Here is a 17,732-nt window from a genome sequence, read left to right on the forward strand (position 1 = left end):
ATTTACCATTAAAAACAAGTCTATGCAATGGCAGAGTATTAGCAAACTGTGGCCCATGAGCATGGAAAGACCTTTAAGTCAGAATGTGCAGCGGCGACTGAAGAGATGTTTTTCCTTTTTCTTGCATGAAAACTTGTTTTTTGCATAAAAAAGACTGTGATGTGACATATATTTCTGTTGAATGCCCAAGCTAAGAGCAGTGAGCTCGGATTGGTCACTTTTTCCCCCTCCAAGCTTCTAATAAAAGAACACTGAGCATCTCTGATAAGGTTGATTTCTTTACTTCAGCAGTTCTCAGAAGCGCCACTAGAGGGAATGCTTTCATACAGTAAAGCAAAAATAAAGCGTTTCTTTGATGAAGTGATTTACTGAGATGCTTATACACTCACTGGCCACTTTATTAGAAACACCCACCTTGTACTTCCATAAACCGACCACTTTATTAGAAACACCTACCTTGTACTTCCACTCACTGGCCACTTTATTAGAAACACCCACTTTGTGCTTCCTCTTACTGGCCACTTTATTAGAAACACCCACCTTGTACTTCGATAAACCGACCACTTTATTAGAAACACCTACCTTGTACTTCCACTCACTGGCCACTTTATTAGAAACACCCACTTTGTACTTCCACTCACCGGCCACTTCATCAGAAACACCCACCTTGTACGACCATTAACTGACCACTTTATTAGAAACACCTCCCTCATAGGTCCACTACATAGTTGCACAATTACAGACTGTAGCCCATGTGTTGTCCTGCACTCTCTACCCCATTCATCACTGGTCAGTTTCTGACCACATATCCAGTGCTGACCAGACTTAATTTAGGTGGTAGTGACATTTTTGGCCTTTTTAGGCACATCTGTGCCACTGCTAGGTTAAGAATGGCCCACCATCCAAAAATATCCAGCCAAGAGCAGCTCTGTGGTCAGAAACTGACCACTGATGATGGGCTAGAGCAGCATTTCCCAATTTTATGTGTCAGCTAAACACCTTCAACCTATTTTACTTGCCTTAAGTGCCTTTTTTTGAAGATTTTAAGTAGGCCAACATTAAATAAAACATTAAAAAAGAGAAGGGTTTCGTTTCAGGTTTGCATGTATATTTTTAAGAAGTTTGACTTTATTTAAGAAGCTGCTTGAAAGTTAAGATATTAAGGCTGTTTTGCCACAAAGAGTGAGGTTTTAAGGCGACTTCTGTGACTTCAAATAATAAATAAAAAAAGTGCTACAATTGTATTTATTACTTTTTTACATATTTATTAATTTATTAACATATAAATGTACAGTACTGTGCAAAATTCAGAGGCCACCCTGCATTTATTTATCTTCCAGTTAAAACAAACGTTAAATACAAGTTATTTATTTAAAAAATATATTACAAAAAATATTAAGAAGCCGCAACAACTGAATATACTTGGTTCAGTGAGCCAATCCTGACCTTTATTACAGCTTCAACCCTTTCAGGAGACTCTCTTTCAGTTCCTCAAAGAATCTGCAGACACTCCTCCAAAGTTCAGTCTTAGAAGCTGGTTGATCATTTTTTGAAGTAATCAGACACATTCAGCGATGTTGAGGTCTGGACTCTGGGGTGGTCAGTCCATTGTTCAGCTTCTTTGTTTGATGTGTCTGTCTCCTTTTCTCAGTGAGGTTCTTCTTGACAGCTACACATCCTTTCAGACCCATAGCACTGAGTCGTCTTCTCACAGTGGAAGGATGGACAGAAACACCTGTGGATGTTTTCAGATCTGAAGCAGCTTGATTTTCTCCTCTCTCTTAAAGATGAAAGCTGTTTATCTGATGGGGGCAGTTTTGGAGTCTACCAGGTCTTCCAGGTGGTTGTTAGGAGGCCCATTTTCTCTGTAGCTTTTAACATTTTTTATTTTAAACTTTTTTTCACTGTTGTCTGTTTAATACACCCCGCTTTTTCCTAACGCTGGAAAATGAACAACTTAATTATCCATTAATTATTCATACTTAATGGCTGGGATATTAAATAAATAAAGGGTGGACTCTCACTGTACACCAGCAAGGTGGAGCTAAGAGGGAGGGGTTTCTGATAAATTGGGCAGAGAGTGAATCTGGCAGTTGCGTTTGAAAACATTGTTCGTATTCAAACAGAATCATAACACTGAAAATGTTCCTTGAGGTTCTAGGCAAGGCTCTTCCTTGAACATTTAATGTAAACCGTAAGTGAGAACGTCATTACAGACGAAGCTCCACTTTGAATGAAGTTCTTCATGCTCTCTTTGGTTCTTCTTGTTTCTTAAGCCTTAAGAGTTCTTCACATCATGCTCACTGCCCATTCTCCTCGCTGTGTTGTCCTGCTCTGGTCAGGGACTCTGAAGCTCAGCTGACGGCTCCGTAGCTGCTCCGCTATGTTGTCATTGGCCACCCTTTATACTTTACTGGGGCTGACCACAGGCTTCCTTTGATAGCCGTAAAGAAAAGTGGCTGCGATGACCATCAATGCCCCTAGGAAGAACAGCCTGCAGTAGAAGAACACATTTAGGAGAGGCTTGTCTTGAAATCTTTTACAATAAAAATTTATGCCCAGAATGAATTTCTAATAAAAATAATATCTAGAGAAAAATAATAAAATGTTCTGTATCCAGAAAGAATTTCTAAAAAAAAATATTAAAAATCTAGAATGAAGTTCTAATAAAATTAAAATCTAGAATGAATTACTGACAAAATAAATACAAAAATTTTTTTAGACTAAAGTTCTAATAACATTAGTATCTACAAAAATACTAATAAAATTAGCTATCAATTTATAATAAAATATTCAGGATTAATTTCTAATAAATGAATATTAAATGAAGTTCTAATTAAATGTGTATCTATAAGAAAACTCTAATAAAATGTATTTCCAGAATTAAGTTCTAATAAAATTAATATAAAAAAATCTAGAATGAAGTTCTAATAAAATTAATATCCGGAATGAATTACTAATAAAATTAACATCCACTATGAATTTCAAATAAAATATTCAGAATAAATTTATAATAAAATTAATATCATGAATGAAGTTCTAATGAAATGAATATCTAGAATGAAGTTTCAATGAACATAATATCCAGAATAAAATTCTAATAAATTAAGATCTAAAATAAGGATATAGTAAAACTTTATAGTGTGATACATGACGATTTAATGAATTTGTATCTCCATATTTTAAAAGTTATTATTAAATCTCAAGACAGATAAAAATACTACAATTGCAGTTTTCTCTTGTGGTACCCAAACTACCTGTATTATTAAATAAAACATCTAAATATATATGGTGTCTAGTTCATAACATTTTAGTTACACTGTACATGATAATGTGTATTAAGATTCTGTATGAAGTATTAAATATCATTAATATGACAGGTTAAAGCTTTTGAATGTCAGCTTGTTTCAGTGAATCATTTGGAGAATGCAGGAAGTACCTGGTAGGATCAAAGTCATTCAGCCAGAAGTAAGAGATGAAAGTGGACAGTATGATGGACAGGGATGTGGCGAAGCCTTTCAGGATGTTATCAGCGTACTTAATGACAGCTGCAACAACCAGCCCACCCAAAGCCTAAAATTCCAAAGTAAGAAAGAGAACAGCAAAGTTAAACACCCACTACCCGTTACAACTTTAGATACACCTGACTGAATGTATATTTTCTATATTTTTGTATCTTAAATACAACCTCGTTTCCAAAAAAGTTGGGATGCTGTGCAAAATGCTAGATTTAATTGAAAATAGTACAAAGACAACTTATCAAATGTTGAAACTGAGAAATTTCATTTTTTGAAAAATATATGCCCACTTTGAATTTGATGCCAGCAACATGTTTCAAAAAAGTTGGGACGGGGGCCTGTTTACCACTGTGTTTCATCAGCTCTTCTTTTAACAACACTCTGTAAGTGTTTGGGAACTGAGGAGACACTGCTGTAGTTTTGACAGTGAAATGTTTTCCCATCTTTGCTTGACATAGGATTGCAGATGCTCAACAGTTTGAGGTCTCCTTTGTTGTATTTTTCCTTTTATAATGCACTAAATGTTTTCACTGAGTGACAGGTCTGGACTGCAGGCAGGTCAGTTTAGCACTCAAAACTCTTTTACTACAATGCTGTTGTAATACATGTGGTTTGGCATTGTCTTGCTGAAATAATCAAGGCCTTCCCTGAAAAAGACGTCATCTGGATGGCAGCATATCGCTGTTGTCGGAAGAAAACCTCATATCTCCAAAATGGTAACTTTACAGGAAAAGGAAAAACCTACTTTACTTTTAATGTAAGTTAATGGAACCAGAATTTTTTCCACATCATTTTGGGTCGTTTCTTTTGGTCCATTCCTCATGAAATTTACAAACAACATAAAGGGCAACAGGCATTTTCAAATTGTGTCAAAAACTCAGAAATGGCAAAAATGGAGAGGTATTTTTTCCAATAGCAACGATATGTTGCCAAAACCTCTATATACTGTTCAGGCTTCACAGATGTAAAAGTCATGTGCCATGCCATGTGCACTAATGCTCCCCCATATCATTACAGATTGGTTTTCAGAAGTGTTCCTGAGTCCATGCAGTGATTTCCACTACAGAATCATGTCTGTTTTTAATGCAGTGCCGCCTGAGGGCCCCAAGATCACGGCCAGCAAATACTGATTTTTGGCCTTGTCCCTTACATACAGAGATTTCTCTGGATTCTCTGAATCTTTTAATGATATTATGTACAGTAGATGATGAAAAGCAAAAATTCTTTGCTGTTTTATGTTGAGAAACGTTATTCTTGAATTGTTGCACTATTTAATCGTGCAGTCTTTCACAGAGTGGTGAACCCCTCCTATCTTTACTTCTGAAAGACCCTCATCATTGCATTTTGTTTTTCTTTACATTTTGCACAGCGTCCCAACGTTTTGGGAAACGAGGTTGTATATTTTGATGTAAGTTATGCTTAAATGCACTTAAATGCACTAAATGTGTTTCTATGACAAATGCACATAGTAACGTTCATGCCTATGTGTGCATTTTGTTCAGAAAAAAGTACTTTTTATAAAATACAGCAAAACCTCATATCTCCATTTTTTTTTACATTTGTTACAAATGAATAATAAAGTAATTAATTTAATTCCAATTAAATACATAAGTAAATATTATTATGAGTCCAGATTTTGAAACGTCTTTATTGCAAGATACCACTTAAAATGTTGAAGAAAAAAAGTCATTAATAAGAGTAATTAAAAATTATTAAGAAATTAAGAAATGCTAAGGGAAAAATGTTTGACACTATAAATATCAGGGGTGTCTATTTTAAGATACTAGGTCAAAATTATGTGAAAAATTTGTAATTATTATGAGACACTATGAGAATATAAATCATTATTTAGATTCCATTATTTTGAATTATTACGTCAAACATTTGAGAAAATAAGTCATTTTAAGATACTAAGTCGTCATCACTTTGCGATAAAAATCACGTCAAAGTTTTAACAAAATAAGTTATTATGAGATACTAAGTCAAAGCTTTGAGAAAATAATACACAAAAAGTCATTATTATGAGATACTAAGTCAAAATTTTGACAAAAGTAAGTAATTATGAAAACTTAAGCCAATCTTTTAAGAAAAAAAGTAATTATTTTGACATATTAAGTCAAAGTTTTAAGGCCATAAGTCATTATCTATTACATATTAAATCAAAATTTTGATGTACTGCTGCCAGCAACAAACAGAAAGAATCACAGGTGATTGTGAAAGGGCTTCTTGATGATCTTTAATGGGGTTCCTGATCACAAAATGTAAAACAAAAATGACTGAGATGTTATACCTGTAGAAGCACCACAACACAGGTCACGCTGTTGTAGCCCTGGAACATTCCATCCTCTAGGACCCTCTTGCCATCATACGCAAACATCCCAGCCAATCCAAAAACCAGGCCAAACAAACCTACACGGAGAAGCAAACAGAGACTTCAAACTACAACCCCATTTCCAAAAAAGTTGGGAAGCTGTGCAGAATGTAAATAATAATAGAATGTATTGATATTTTAACAGTTTAACACCAGTTAAACCAGTTTAACACCTGGACTCTTTTAATACGGAGCAATGCTTTTGTAATACAGGCAGAATGTGGTTTGACTTTGTCTTGCTGAAATAATCAAGGCCTTCCCTGAAAAAGACGTCGTCTGGATGGCAGCATATGTTGCCAAAATGTATATATCGTTCAGTATTAATGGTGCCTTCACCGATGAGCATGTCAGCCATGCCATGTCCACTAATGCCCCCCTACACCATCATGAATACTGGCTTTTGAACTGTGCACTGATAACAAGCTGAGTGGTCTTTAGCCCAGAGGACACAGTGACCATGATTTCCAAAAACAATTTCAAATGTTGATTTGTCAGACCACATGACACTTTTCCACTTCGCCTCAGTCCATTTAAATGAGCTCAGGCCCAGTAAAGGTGGCAGCGTTTCTGTATCCTGTTTATGTACAGTTTCTTCTTTGCGTTTTAGAGTTTTAACTTGCGTTTGTGGACGCAGCGACAAACTGTGTTCACAGACAGTGGTTTTCAGAAGTGTTTCTGAGCTCATGCAGTGATTTTCACTACAGAATCATGTCTGTTTTTTAATGCAGTGCTGCCTGAGGGCCCAAAGATCATGGCCAGCAAATACTGGTTTTTGGCCTTGTCCCCTACATACAGAGATTTCTCCAGATTCTCTGAATCTTTTAATGATATTATGTGCTGTAGATGATGAAAAGCTAAAGTTCTTTGCTGTTTTGCACGGAGAAATGTTATTCTTGAATAGTTGCACTATTTGATGTGCAGTTTTTCACTTCTGAAAGACCCTCTGTAATTATGTTACTGACCTGTTGTCAATCAACCACCAGGTGTTTTTTTTATCATTACACAAATTTACCAGCCTTTTGTTGCTCCGTCCCAACTTTTTTGGAACATGCTGTCAGCACCAAATTCAAAATGGGCAAATATTTTTCAAAAAATAATAAAATTTCTCAGTTTTAACGCTTGATATGTTGTCTTTGTACTATTTACAATAAAATATAGGGTTTTGGAAAAGGTGTTGTAACTCCTGACTGATGGTTTGTCCAGCATTTTTCTTTTTGTTGAACAAAAGGAGCTGTCGTGTGTAAAGTGATACCAGTCACCCACGGCGGACTATTTGTTAAACAAATTACTTTATCTATAAGTCTTACATATCACATACGTCTACCAAGTATTCTATCTCAATTTTTTAAAGAAGACTTCAGACGCTGGGCTCAGCTGGAGAAAAAGGCTTCAGTTTTTACTACAGGCACAGTGCATTCAACTTGGGCATCAGACTCTGGACCCAAATGTGAATACAATGTACTGAGTTCCATGTTTTTATGCACTTTTCAGAGATGATGTACTCCCTTCTCTTTCTCTTGATGTGTCATAGCCTGTTTTGCTCATCATTAAACAAAGATTATCACTTTTTTAGACCCAATTAAATTTGACCCATTAAAAAAGGTCAAGTTATTAAAAGGGGTAGTTGCATCTCTGCTACCCAGCACCTCCCTTATTATTATCAAACACCTGTTTATACACTGGCCTTCTTGTTGCTTAAGGTTCAAAGGGTTCACATGGAGGCCTCTGCTGCTTAGAAAAGTTCTGGCATTTTCCAACACACAAGCAAAGTCTCAGGGGCTTTGTCATCTTATGTATACTTTCCAATGTCCTATGTATATACATTTTATTAATGATGTTCATTTTAATCATCATGTTTGATTATTATCATTTTATTCCATCAGAGCAAAGCAAACGCCCACCATGCCAAAAGTGAATATAAAAAAAGACAAAACAGGCCTGCAAACAGTCAAAGGTGATCAACAGTGCTTACCTAGCTGAATGTTACGGATCCAGACGCTCTGCTTGGTCTCCTTCAGGATCTTCTCGAAATAAACGCCGGCAAATCCGCTGGAGAAGCAGGCCACCAGCACGGCCAGCAGTCCGACAAACTGAGAGCCCGTGGACAGCTCCTTCTTCTCAGGTCCTGCCGCAGAATCTGAAGGCCACTGTTGGTTTAGGACACATAAACAAGCAGTGGTGAGACCAGAAGCTTTACAAAAATGCTTTCAAAGCTACACTTTTATAAAATAAAAGTTCTTGGACATATGGTTCTATGAAAAACCTATACATTATGTGAAGGTTCTTTACACTTCAAAAGGTTTTTTCGTGCTTGTACATCTCATTTACAGTGTCCTAGTTCATCTGATAACTCAGTCATGATAACTAACATTTTGTTTGACTATATTAATTTTTTTCAAATCTGAGTCGATTTCCATTTTCCCAGAGGAATGGCCACTAGGGGGGCTACAGAAAGAGGTTAAAGAATCATCCATTAAAAGGTTCTTCAGGGAACCAAAAATGATTCATCTCTCCAAAAAAACTGCTTAGCACCTTCATTTTTAAGACTGTAGCATATGTAGGAGGTTTCATTGCTGCTCTAGTCCTGAAGTATCTCTCTTCTTCACATTTTAGTGTTTTCCTGCTTTAACTCATGTCATCCACTACACCAGGAGTCGGCAACACCGCTCTTCTACTGTCCTGTTGTGGCTCCACAGCTGAATTAGATTTGTAGGTAAAAATAAAATAATCCTCATTTACAGTAAAATAAAGCTCTGCTGATTGTTCAACACAGTTTAACAATAAATGGTCTTAAACTCTGGAGTTAATGTAGAACTGCTAATTCACCCTTTAACCCTGAAGATCAGCACAGACTGCTGGTCACCATAGCAATACAGATCTCAGACTTGCCTAGCTAGTTGTTAACGAAAAGGCAAAGAAAAGAAAAAATGAACATTGATAATTTAGAGATAAATGGACTCATTTGCACTTACAATCACTCCAGAGGCTCCACCATTTAAGGTGGAACGGGAAAATTAGAACAAGAAGCTGGTGAATGAGAAGCGTTTTCAGCCTCATAAGAAGTCGAAAGAGACATTTTACATGAAACTATTACACTTTTGAGGAAAACTTTCCTGCTGGAGATGCGAGAAAAGTGGCTATAGCTGAGCTAAAGCTTAAAGCAGAGCAAAGTAAGTCTGGATTTTTGTTTGCATTACATTTTTTAGCCTACACTACGATATTAGCACATACTGAGACATATTTGCCAATATGCCAAGATGGTAAAACATTACTTTAACAAAACGGACATGAAATGTTGTGGTTTGATTTTTGTTGAAATGGGACACAATGGTTCTTAACATGTGGGTTGCTGACCCTTGCATTACACCTATGAAAGGGCTCATGTATTGTTACGTTTAGACAGGCCTCGTGAAGCTGAACAGCATATAAATTGATTAATCTAATATAACTTAATCATTTATAATACTAACTATATTCTACACAGATGGCATATAACCACTGTTAACATCCAGTGGTTCTCCACATTGGTTTCAAAGTGACTTTGTTTCATTTGCATGTACTCCAGCATTCTTTGCCAGACTATAAATCAACATTATAATCTTTCCAAGTGATGTTTAAAAGTATGTATGTGTAGCTGATTTGTTCATTTGTTTGCGTAGCCTATATTTAAGTGCAATATTTTTCTATTGTGCACATTATTGAAGTAGTTATAGATTATGATTATATAACAGGAATGGTTAATTAAAGATGAAACAACAAAAATGAAAAATCATGACACATGAAAGAGACAAAACAACAGCACTTATTTAAATAGGCTGTTTCATGTTACTCGGGTTTTCTGATGCATCATCTGTCAGAACCTTTTCTGATACCATAGCAACACAGCTGGAGTTATATGAGGTGCTTATGCTTGGTTGGAATGAAAACCTGCAGCCACACTGGCCCTTTGTAGGAAAGATGGGTGAGCCCTGAGGTAATATGTGAAATATGCAGAGCAAGACTCCTACAGGAACACTGACTTATAAAAACACTGAGCTAGAATATTGTTAGGAGCTGGTATTACCTGTACGAACGCTACACCCATCATTAGTATGAGTAAGGACAGCCACTGGTAGGCACCAAGTTTCTTGCTGAGCATAGACACGGAGAACAGAGCGGTGGTGAGAATCTTCAGCTGATACGTGACCTGAGAAAGGCAAAAAAAAAAGTAGGACAAAGTTCAAAAACTTTATTAGAAACACCCATCTTGTACTTCCATCAACTCAACATTTTATGAGAAACACCCACCTTGTACTTCCGCTCACTGGCCACTTTATTAGAAACACCCGCCTTGTGATTCCACTCACTGGCCACATTATTAGAAACACCTACCTTGTATTTCCAATAACTGCACACTTTATGAGAAACATCCACTTTGTACTTCCACTCACTGGCCACTTTATCAGAAACACCCACCTTGTGCTTCCACTCACTGGCCACTTTATCAGAAACACCCACCCTGTGCTTCCACTCACTGGCCACTTTATCAACCACCCTCTACCCCATTCACTGTTGGTTATTTGGTCAGTTAAAAACTGACCATTAATGAAGGACTAGAGGATGACCAACACAAACTGTGCATCAACAGATGAGCTTCAGTTTTGAATTGAACACCAGCAAGATGGAGCTACAAGATAAGGGTTTCTGATAAAGTGGACAGTTAGTGTTTAGATAAAAGCACCTCATGGGTCACTTGTGCATGTCAGAGAAAGTCCATCAGTGTGATAACTGACTGAATTCTCTTAACTACACTATATGGACAAAAGTGTTGGGACAACAACACATTACACCTATGGGAGCTTTTATGAGTCCCATTCTAAATCCATAGGCATTAATATGGAGTTGGTCCCCTTTTGCAGCTCTAACAGCTTCCACTCTTCTGGGAAGCTTTCTACAAGATGTTGGAGAGAGTCTGTGGGAATTTCTGCCCATTCATCCAGAAGAGCATTTGTGAGGTCAGACACTGATGCTGGACGAGAGGGCCTGGCTCACAATCTCTGTTCTAGTTCATCCCAAAGGTGTTTGATGGGGTTGAGGTCAGGGCTCTGTGAGGGCCAGTCAAGTTCTTCCACACCAAACTCACCCAGTCAGGCCTTTATGGAGCTGCTTTGTGCTCTGGGGCTCAGTCATGCTGGAACAGAAAAGGTTCTTCCCCAAACTGTTCACACAAAGTTGGAAGCGTATAACTGTCCAAAATGTCTTGTTCTGCTGAAGCATTAAGATTCCCTTCACTAGAACTAAGGGTTCTAGACCAACCCCTGAAAAACAACCCCATATCATCATCCCTCCTCCACCAAACTTTACAGCTGACACAGTGCAGTCAAGCAGGTAACGTTCTCCTGGCATTCACCAAACCCAGACTCGTCCATCAGACTAACAGATAGAGAAGCTGATTCATTACTCCACAGAATGTGTTTCCACTACTACAGAGTCCAGTGGGGGGCGTGCCACACCCAAACTGACTTGTGGCAGAGGTGGCATCCTATAACAGTGCCATGTTTAAAGTCACTGAGCTCTTCAGTACGACCCATCCTACTGCCAGTGTTTGTCTATCGAGACTGCAAGGCTATGTGCTTAGTTTTTGGGCCTCATTCACCTGGTAGGTTGCAGCATCCAAGTTGGAAAGAGCCACGTAGAGCACATTGTTCTGCAGGGTGTAGATGCCTGCCGGGATGGCCAGCTTCAGGGTCTCCCAGGGCTTGTTTATGATCTCCTCCCTAAGGACCAGATTCAGCGTCTGCACGCTGAAACCTGAAGAGCACATGGGAAGTTACAGGAAGTAACTTTTAATCAGACAATCAAAGAAAAACATAAAGAAGTATTTGCAGAGTTCTACTCTTAAAAGATGGTTCTCCAAGGGTTCTCTAGTAAGGAGAATAGTTCTATTTAGAACCATGAGCTCTATATAGAACTGTTTCATGCTTAATTGGAAAATGTGTTCAATCATCCAATCACTCTGGGCCCTGTAGCCCGAGAGGCGCCTTTTACAGCGGAATTCCAATTTTTCATAAATTCTGCGTAATTGATGTGTTGAGATTCAGAATGATTTGATGTCTTTACAGTGGTGGTGATAGGAACCGGGGGCCACAATATCTACAACACCAATATGGACATTTTATTTACTGTCCAAAACCACCAGTGAACCTACACAAGTCTTCTGAGTTTTATATGGAATGCTGATGATGATAAAACAGTCATAAGTCTGAAAACTTATGTCTTCTTTGGGGACTATTTGGCCTCACCACACCTTACATGTACCATGAATGGATTTTTTCCAATTATAAAACAATTGTAAAGCAGTCTCAGGCTTCAGGCGGCGTTTTCATAACCATTTCATGTAATACATTTTCTGTGAGGGAGCTTTTAGAGGTGGACGTCTGTTTCCAATCACCACCACTGTGAACAATTCTGACTTAGTAAGCTTCTCTAGAACAGAGCATTTCACACCAAACCACTCTGAATGACATCTTAACCATTCTAGCAGAAACTTTGAAATATGCCACTATTGGACTTCTTATATCATTATTTAGGCAATTTTACCCCCATGATTTTTTCATGATGACCCCATTATTTTGCCACTGTGACTCACTGCTGTCTTTGAAGACCAGCATGGTGCAGGCGATGATTTTGATGACTTCAGCGGACACCACAGCTGAAGAGGCCAGGTACCTCGGCCCCTCAGTCGGCAGCGTCCGAGAGTAGCGCATGGTCAGCACCAGAGAGGTGGTCTGTAGCACCAGCACCCCCAGAGACACATACTTCAGCTTGGCAGATGCTGACAACCTGGGCATGCCAGGCACCTCGGCAGCGCTGATCTGAAAGTGAGAGGGGGGTCAGACAGTATATAGTTAGTTAGTACGGAACTAAACAACAGTTGTTAGTACAGAAAAACACATAATGTCAAAAGCAGACATCAGAGGGGAAAAACAACACAGGAAAAATGTAGGATATGGGCCACATAATAAAAATTCTGTACCTGTTTGAGTATCCCTCGCGTTGTGTGGAGGTTTTTTCGCGGAGAAATCATTGTTTGTAGAACTCATTATTGTAACAATTTCCCAAAAATGTCGTAAAAATTGCACTTAACTTGGCCAATAACTGATAATGTAATGATTCTTGTAATGACCGTATGTAATGCCTCATTACAGTATTGGAATTGTATTGCATTTCAAGTTGATCATTTTCGCTCTGATTTGTTTTCGAAATAAATGATGTGACACTTTTAAGAGCGGTTACCAAAAGTCTCCTACAGTGCTTTTGTGCTGTACACGGGTATCAACACAACCTGGAACAAGGGGAGCATCAATGAGACAAAGTCTAGTTCAAAGAAAGAGCCTCCACTTCTAAAACCTCTCGTAAGACTGGCTCTGGTTACCACTTACCTAGTCTGGAGTAGTAAAGTAGTAAAGAAATTAGGACAGAAAAAACAGTAAATCGGTCGAATTTAACTGGAACACAACCAGAAGGCCAGCAGTGGTACCTTCTGTTCTTCTCAATACTGTAATACGGCATTACATAGAGTCAACCTGAAAATGTAACAAATTCCCAGTAACGTAGTAAGGTGTTACACATGCTATCTAAGCTGCATATCCGCCTGGGTCACGGGGCGTTGCTGGAGTCTATTCCAGCGCAGAAGGCAGGTACAGGTAACACCATTTTAACATCACCAATTGGCCTGACTGCATGTCTTTGAACTGTGGGAGGATACCCACTCAGACACGGTTAGAACATGCAAACTTCACACAGAAAGGACCCTGGGTGCCCGGCTGGGGAATCGAACCCAGCCTCTTCTTGCTGTGAGGTGGCAGCGCTACCCACTGCGTGTTACATTATTAGGCAAGTTATTGGGTTTTATTACATTTTGCACTAAGCTAAGTGCAAAATCTCATGACGTTTCTGGCTTTGATTACATTATTATTATTGTTAGTGGCTGAGAGGTGGGTCTATCTAAATTAGGCATTTGTAAGCTAACTACAGTATAGGCAGATAAAAAGAAAGGCCAGTATAATCAAATATAAGACATAAGACCATGAGAGTAAGATGATCTGATTGTTGTTTACTCTTTTTTCTACATCCTGAATAAAAGAGTTTAATCTTGATAAAATTATGAAAGGCCTACCTGCTCCCGACCGCTCGCCATGACTGACGTACTGGTGTCCTTTCTTACAGAGCAATTCTGATTCTCTTCTGTTCAAGATGCATATAACAGCATTCCGCTGAGAACTATAAGCTGCCCTGAAGACAAAACAGTGTCATTACTGACAATATGAATAATCTGGGAACCATTTTTCTCATTTTTTACAGAGGAGTGGATTCAGTCCTGAATACTTTAAATAAGCACAGGAAATCAATCTGGATCTTGAAATTAGGGTGGAGTGACAGTTAACACATCTTTGCATTATGGTTGAGACTTGTTGCCATGGGCTTACAAACCAACATGAGATTTTTTTAGACTTACAGACTTCAGAAATTTAGTCTCATCATTAGGTTTAACTGTAGTCAATGAAAGGAAAAAGCCCATATATTGTTGTGCACTAGCATGCATTCACTTCCAGATATCGGGATGGTTAAGAAACGCAATGTGCTGAATAACCAGTACAATATTAAAACCAAAGGCAAAGAACCTGTAAATGTCCTTGTTTTTCTGTAGAAGAATATCATCCTTAGCTTTGTGGTGTTCCTCTGGTGTATGTCTTCGGCCCTTTTCTCTTTTAAAACATCAACAGTTCTGCCTGACTCAGACTGTTTAATACTAGTACGAAAGGTTTTTGTTGTAGAGGTCTGCTTCCTGCATAGGTAATGAATATGAAAATACATCCCCATTTCCAAAAATGTTGGGACGCTGTGCGTAGTTGCCAACTTCCTGAAATGGAAATGAGTGGGGTTTGTGGTTGGACTACTGAGGAACACTGACCTGTAACAAATATAATGCATTTGTTAAACTACATTTTGCAGTAGCTCGTTGGTAGTTAAACTACATTCATGTTTGCATGTGATTTATGTTTTTTTTGCCATTTTTGTGTAGTGAACTACTGAAAATACATACAAATTTGGGCCATAAAAACTGACATTCCTTGCACTTTCCTATGAACAGTGTGGTATTTTATTTGTTTGGTTGGTTGATGTATGGGTGGCACGGTGTAGGTGGGCATGTTTCTTTGGCAGTTTTAGACTACAGTTTGAGAAGCTGATGTTGGTGACAGAGTTGAAGTTTTATGGAAAACGTCATGCAGTGTCATTATAGTGTGCATGAGAGCTAGCTTGCTATTTTGTCTGCCAATTAAACGGCATTGTAATTCAGAGGATACAGTGATATTCAGTGGAAAAAATGTACTCAGGACAAAAAACATATCAGCTTTTTGTTGACCAATAATGTGAATTTACGAAAAACACTGTTCATTTTTCCCATAGAGAAAACCAGCTTAGCCCTGGATTTCCAATATGGGCATGACGGCAACTATACAATGAAGCAGGGCTTCAGAGGTCCATTGACAGTAAGGATGCTAATTGCTGCTTAAGTACAGGGCAACAGACGCAGCGCTGTCAGAGCATTTCCCAAAGTTGGGAAGTCTTTTACGTATTAGAAGAAATGAAGGGAACGGAATTCCACATACTTTACTGCATTGTGGCCAAACCAGAATAACTAGACAGACTGCATTTCACATCCGACTAACTAGAGTAAACAGACTCTCAAAACTCTGAAAAAGAAAGAAAAATCTAAGGAGAAATAGAATCCGAATGATACAAGAGCCCAACCACAGCAAAGGCCCAAAAGGATGAAGATTCACTACTCACCAAGGTGACTGCCATCATCCTTATCATCACTGCAGAGTCAAAAACCTCCAAACGTCCAACGTTCACTTCACTTGTTCAGCTTTGTCTTCTCTCTTAAAGGTAAGAGCTGTAGAGTCAAAAGGCCCACACCTCCTCTGCATACACTTCACTTATTCAGCTTCTTCTCTTCTCATGCAGATAAGAACTCCTGACCAACCTTCTCCTGAAACTGCTCTGTCAACTCCGCACTCTTACCTCAGTCCTCAGCCACACCCACTAAAGCACACTACCTGCATAGAGAAGGATACGCTATGGTTCTGCAGTCGTCCGTCTGGTGTGAAGCAATGCCTCCGGTGCCTATTTAATGTTGACATACCACTACCTGTTGACGTTTGCTCTGGCTGAAAGGCAGACCTTATGGAGGCCAGACAATAGCCCTGGCCTTTCAGCCGCCTTCATCACATTCAGATGGAGCTGTAAAGGTTATGCGCTGGATTTGGAATTTAGAGTAATTCTAGGAGAGAGGGTTGGGCGGGGGGATCAGTCCAGGCTGGCCTGAAGTGGACGGAAAGAGCGGAATCAGAGCGCACACTGACTGCCTTATGCTGGCAGGTCAGTTTGCTGCTTCGCTCTTTTTTGCAGATGGGGAGAGAGAGGGCCAAACAATCCCTCTCTCTGTGTGCAGGGTGCAGACTCACAGGCCGGAGCCAGCTGAGGAGGTGTTCCCTTTCTCCACCCACACTCGCCCTGCCACATGGACATCATGCCGGGCAGCCGCTCTTACATTGACATTCGGAAGTTCAGAAGTTTGGTATCATCATATTTATAACTGTGATTCTGTGCAATAGTAACATATACAGTGTGTATATATTACTAAAAGAAGGTGTTAATATTACTATTACTAATATTACTATTAATATTCTATATTAATATTGAATATTTAACTTTTTTTAAAGAATAACAAGGTAATAAGTGATAAATAATACACTTTATTTATTAATTTATACCTATTTTTTGTCAAGTTATCTGCCCCGGGATTAACTTTATTTTAACTTCATTCTACATATTAATTTTATTAGAACTCCATTCTGGATATAAATTTAATTTCAACTTAATTCTCTTTATTAATTGTATTTTCATTTCATTCAGAATGTTAAACCCAGAGTATTAAACCCTTTTCTGCATATTAAATTCATTAAAACTTTTTTCTACATGTTATTATTTACAGCCCCATTCTGTATATGAATTTAATTTTAGCTTCATTCTGGATATTAATTTATTAGAACCTCCTTCTGGATATTATTCTATAAGAATGTCTTTATGGATATTGATTTTATTAGAACTTTATTCTGGATATTCATTTTATTGTTACTACTTTCTGAATGTTCATTATATATGATCCTAATTCTGGATGTTCATTTTATTCTAATTTTAATCTTTTAAACTTTATTCTTGATGTTTTGCAGTTTTTTCATTCATTTTAAAGTAATCTGAAATCAGTCATTCCAACAATTCTTAACTTTTGCACAATCGTCTGCATGTAAATTGGTTTTATGTTTGAAAATGGAGATCTGGTAATGTACACACACCCATGCACACATACACACAGTGTTGGGCGGAGCCGTCACTCAGCGTTCTGTTTGCCAAACAGACACAGACATGTTGGATGAAGGCGAGGGCGGAGTGGACTGAGGTCTCTTTTGGCGAGCTGCACTGGACAAGGCACTGACTTGGGCCGCTGTCAGGATTAAAGATGTCGGTTGTATGAGGAGTGCAGGATTCCAGCACTGTAAGATAAACCAGTGTTCTCTTTCACACTGAGTCTGTGTTTCAGTAGTCTGAGGTGAGATCCCCCCAAACAGGGTCTGCTCTGTTGGGTCCATCTGCCACGTAGTCTTACCAGGGACACACACCGCCCGTTTCACTACCAGCCTCGTCCACTTGACCTCACCATTTCTTAAGGGCCATTCCAATACTGTATTAGCTCAAATGAAGGGTGTTAAATGTGTCCTCGGAGAGGTGAGGGATCA

General features: G+C 38.5%; 1 protein-coding gene across 2 annotated transcripts; it reads right to left on the minus strand.

The window, feature by feature from the left end:
- Positions 1–1,683: 1,683 nt before the first annotated feature.
- Positions 1,684–15,977, minus strand: slc35a3b (solute carrier family 35 member A3b). Of its 2 annotated transcripts, XM_036597708.1 has the most exons (9): positions 15,724–15,977; positions 14,048–14,163; positions 12,518–12,743; positions 11,525–11,679; positions 9,953–10,075; positions 7,862–8,036; positions 5,809–5,927; positions 3,440–3,573; positions 1,684–2,494 (listed from the first exon to the last, which is right to left on the minus strand). In XM_036597708.1, exons 2-9 carry the CDS (start codon positions 14,066–14,068, stop codon positions 2,404–2,406), a joined length of 1,044 nt encoding a protein of 347 aa, XP_036453601.1. In that variant the 5' UTR covers positions 14,069–14,163; positions 15,724–15,977; the 3' UTR covers positions 1,684–2,403. The 2 variants fall into 2 exon arrangements, with proteins under 2 accessions (XP_036453601.1, XP_036453602.1); XM_036597709.1 differs by lacking the exon at positions 3,440–3,573.
- Positions 15,978–17,732: the final 1,755 nt, after the last annotated feature.

Source organism: Colossoma macropomum, unplaced genomic scaffold (genome assembly GCF_904425465.1).
Source record: "Colossoma macropomum unplaced genomic scaffold, Colossoma_macropomum, whole genome shotgun sequence".
Classification (NCBI taxonomy): Eukaryota; Metazoa; Chordata; class Actinopteri; order Characiformes; family Serrasalmidae; genus Colossoma; species Colossoma macropomum.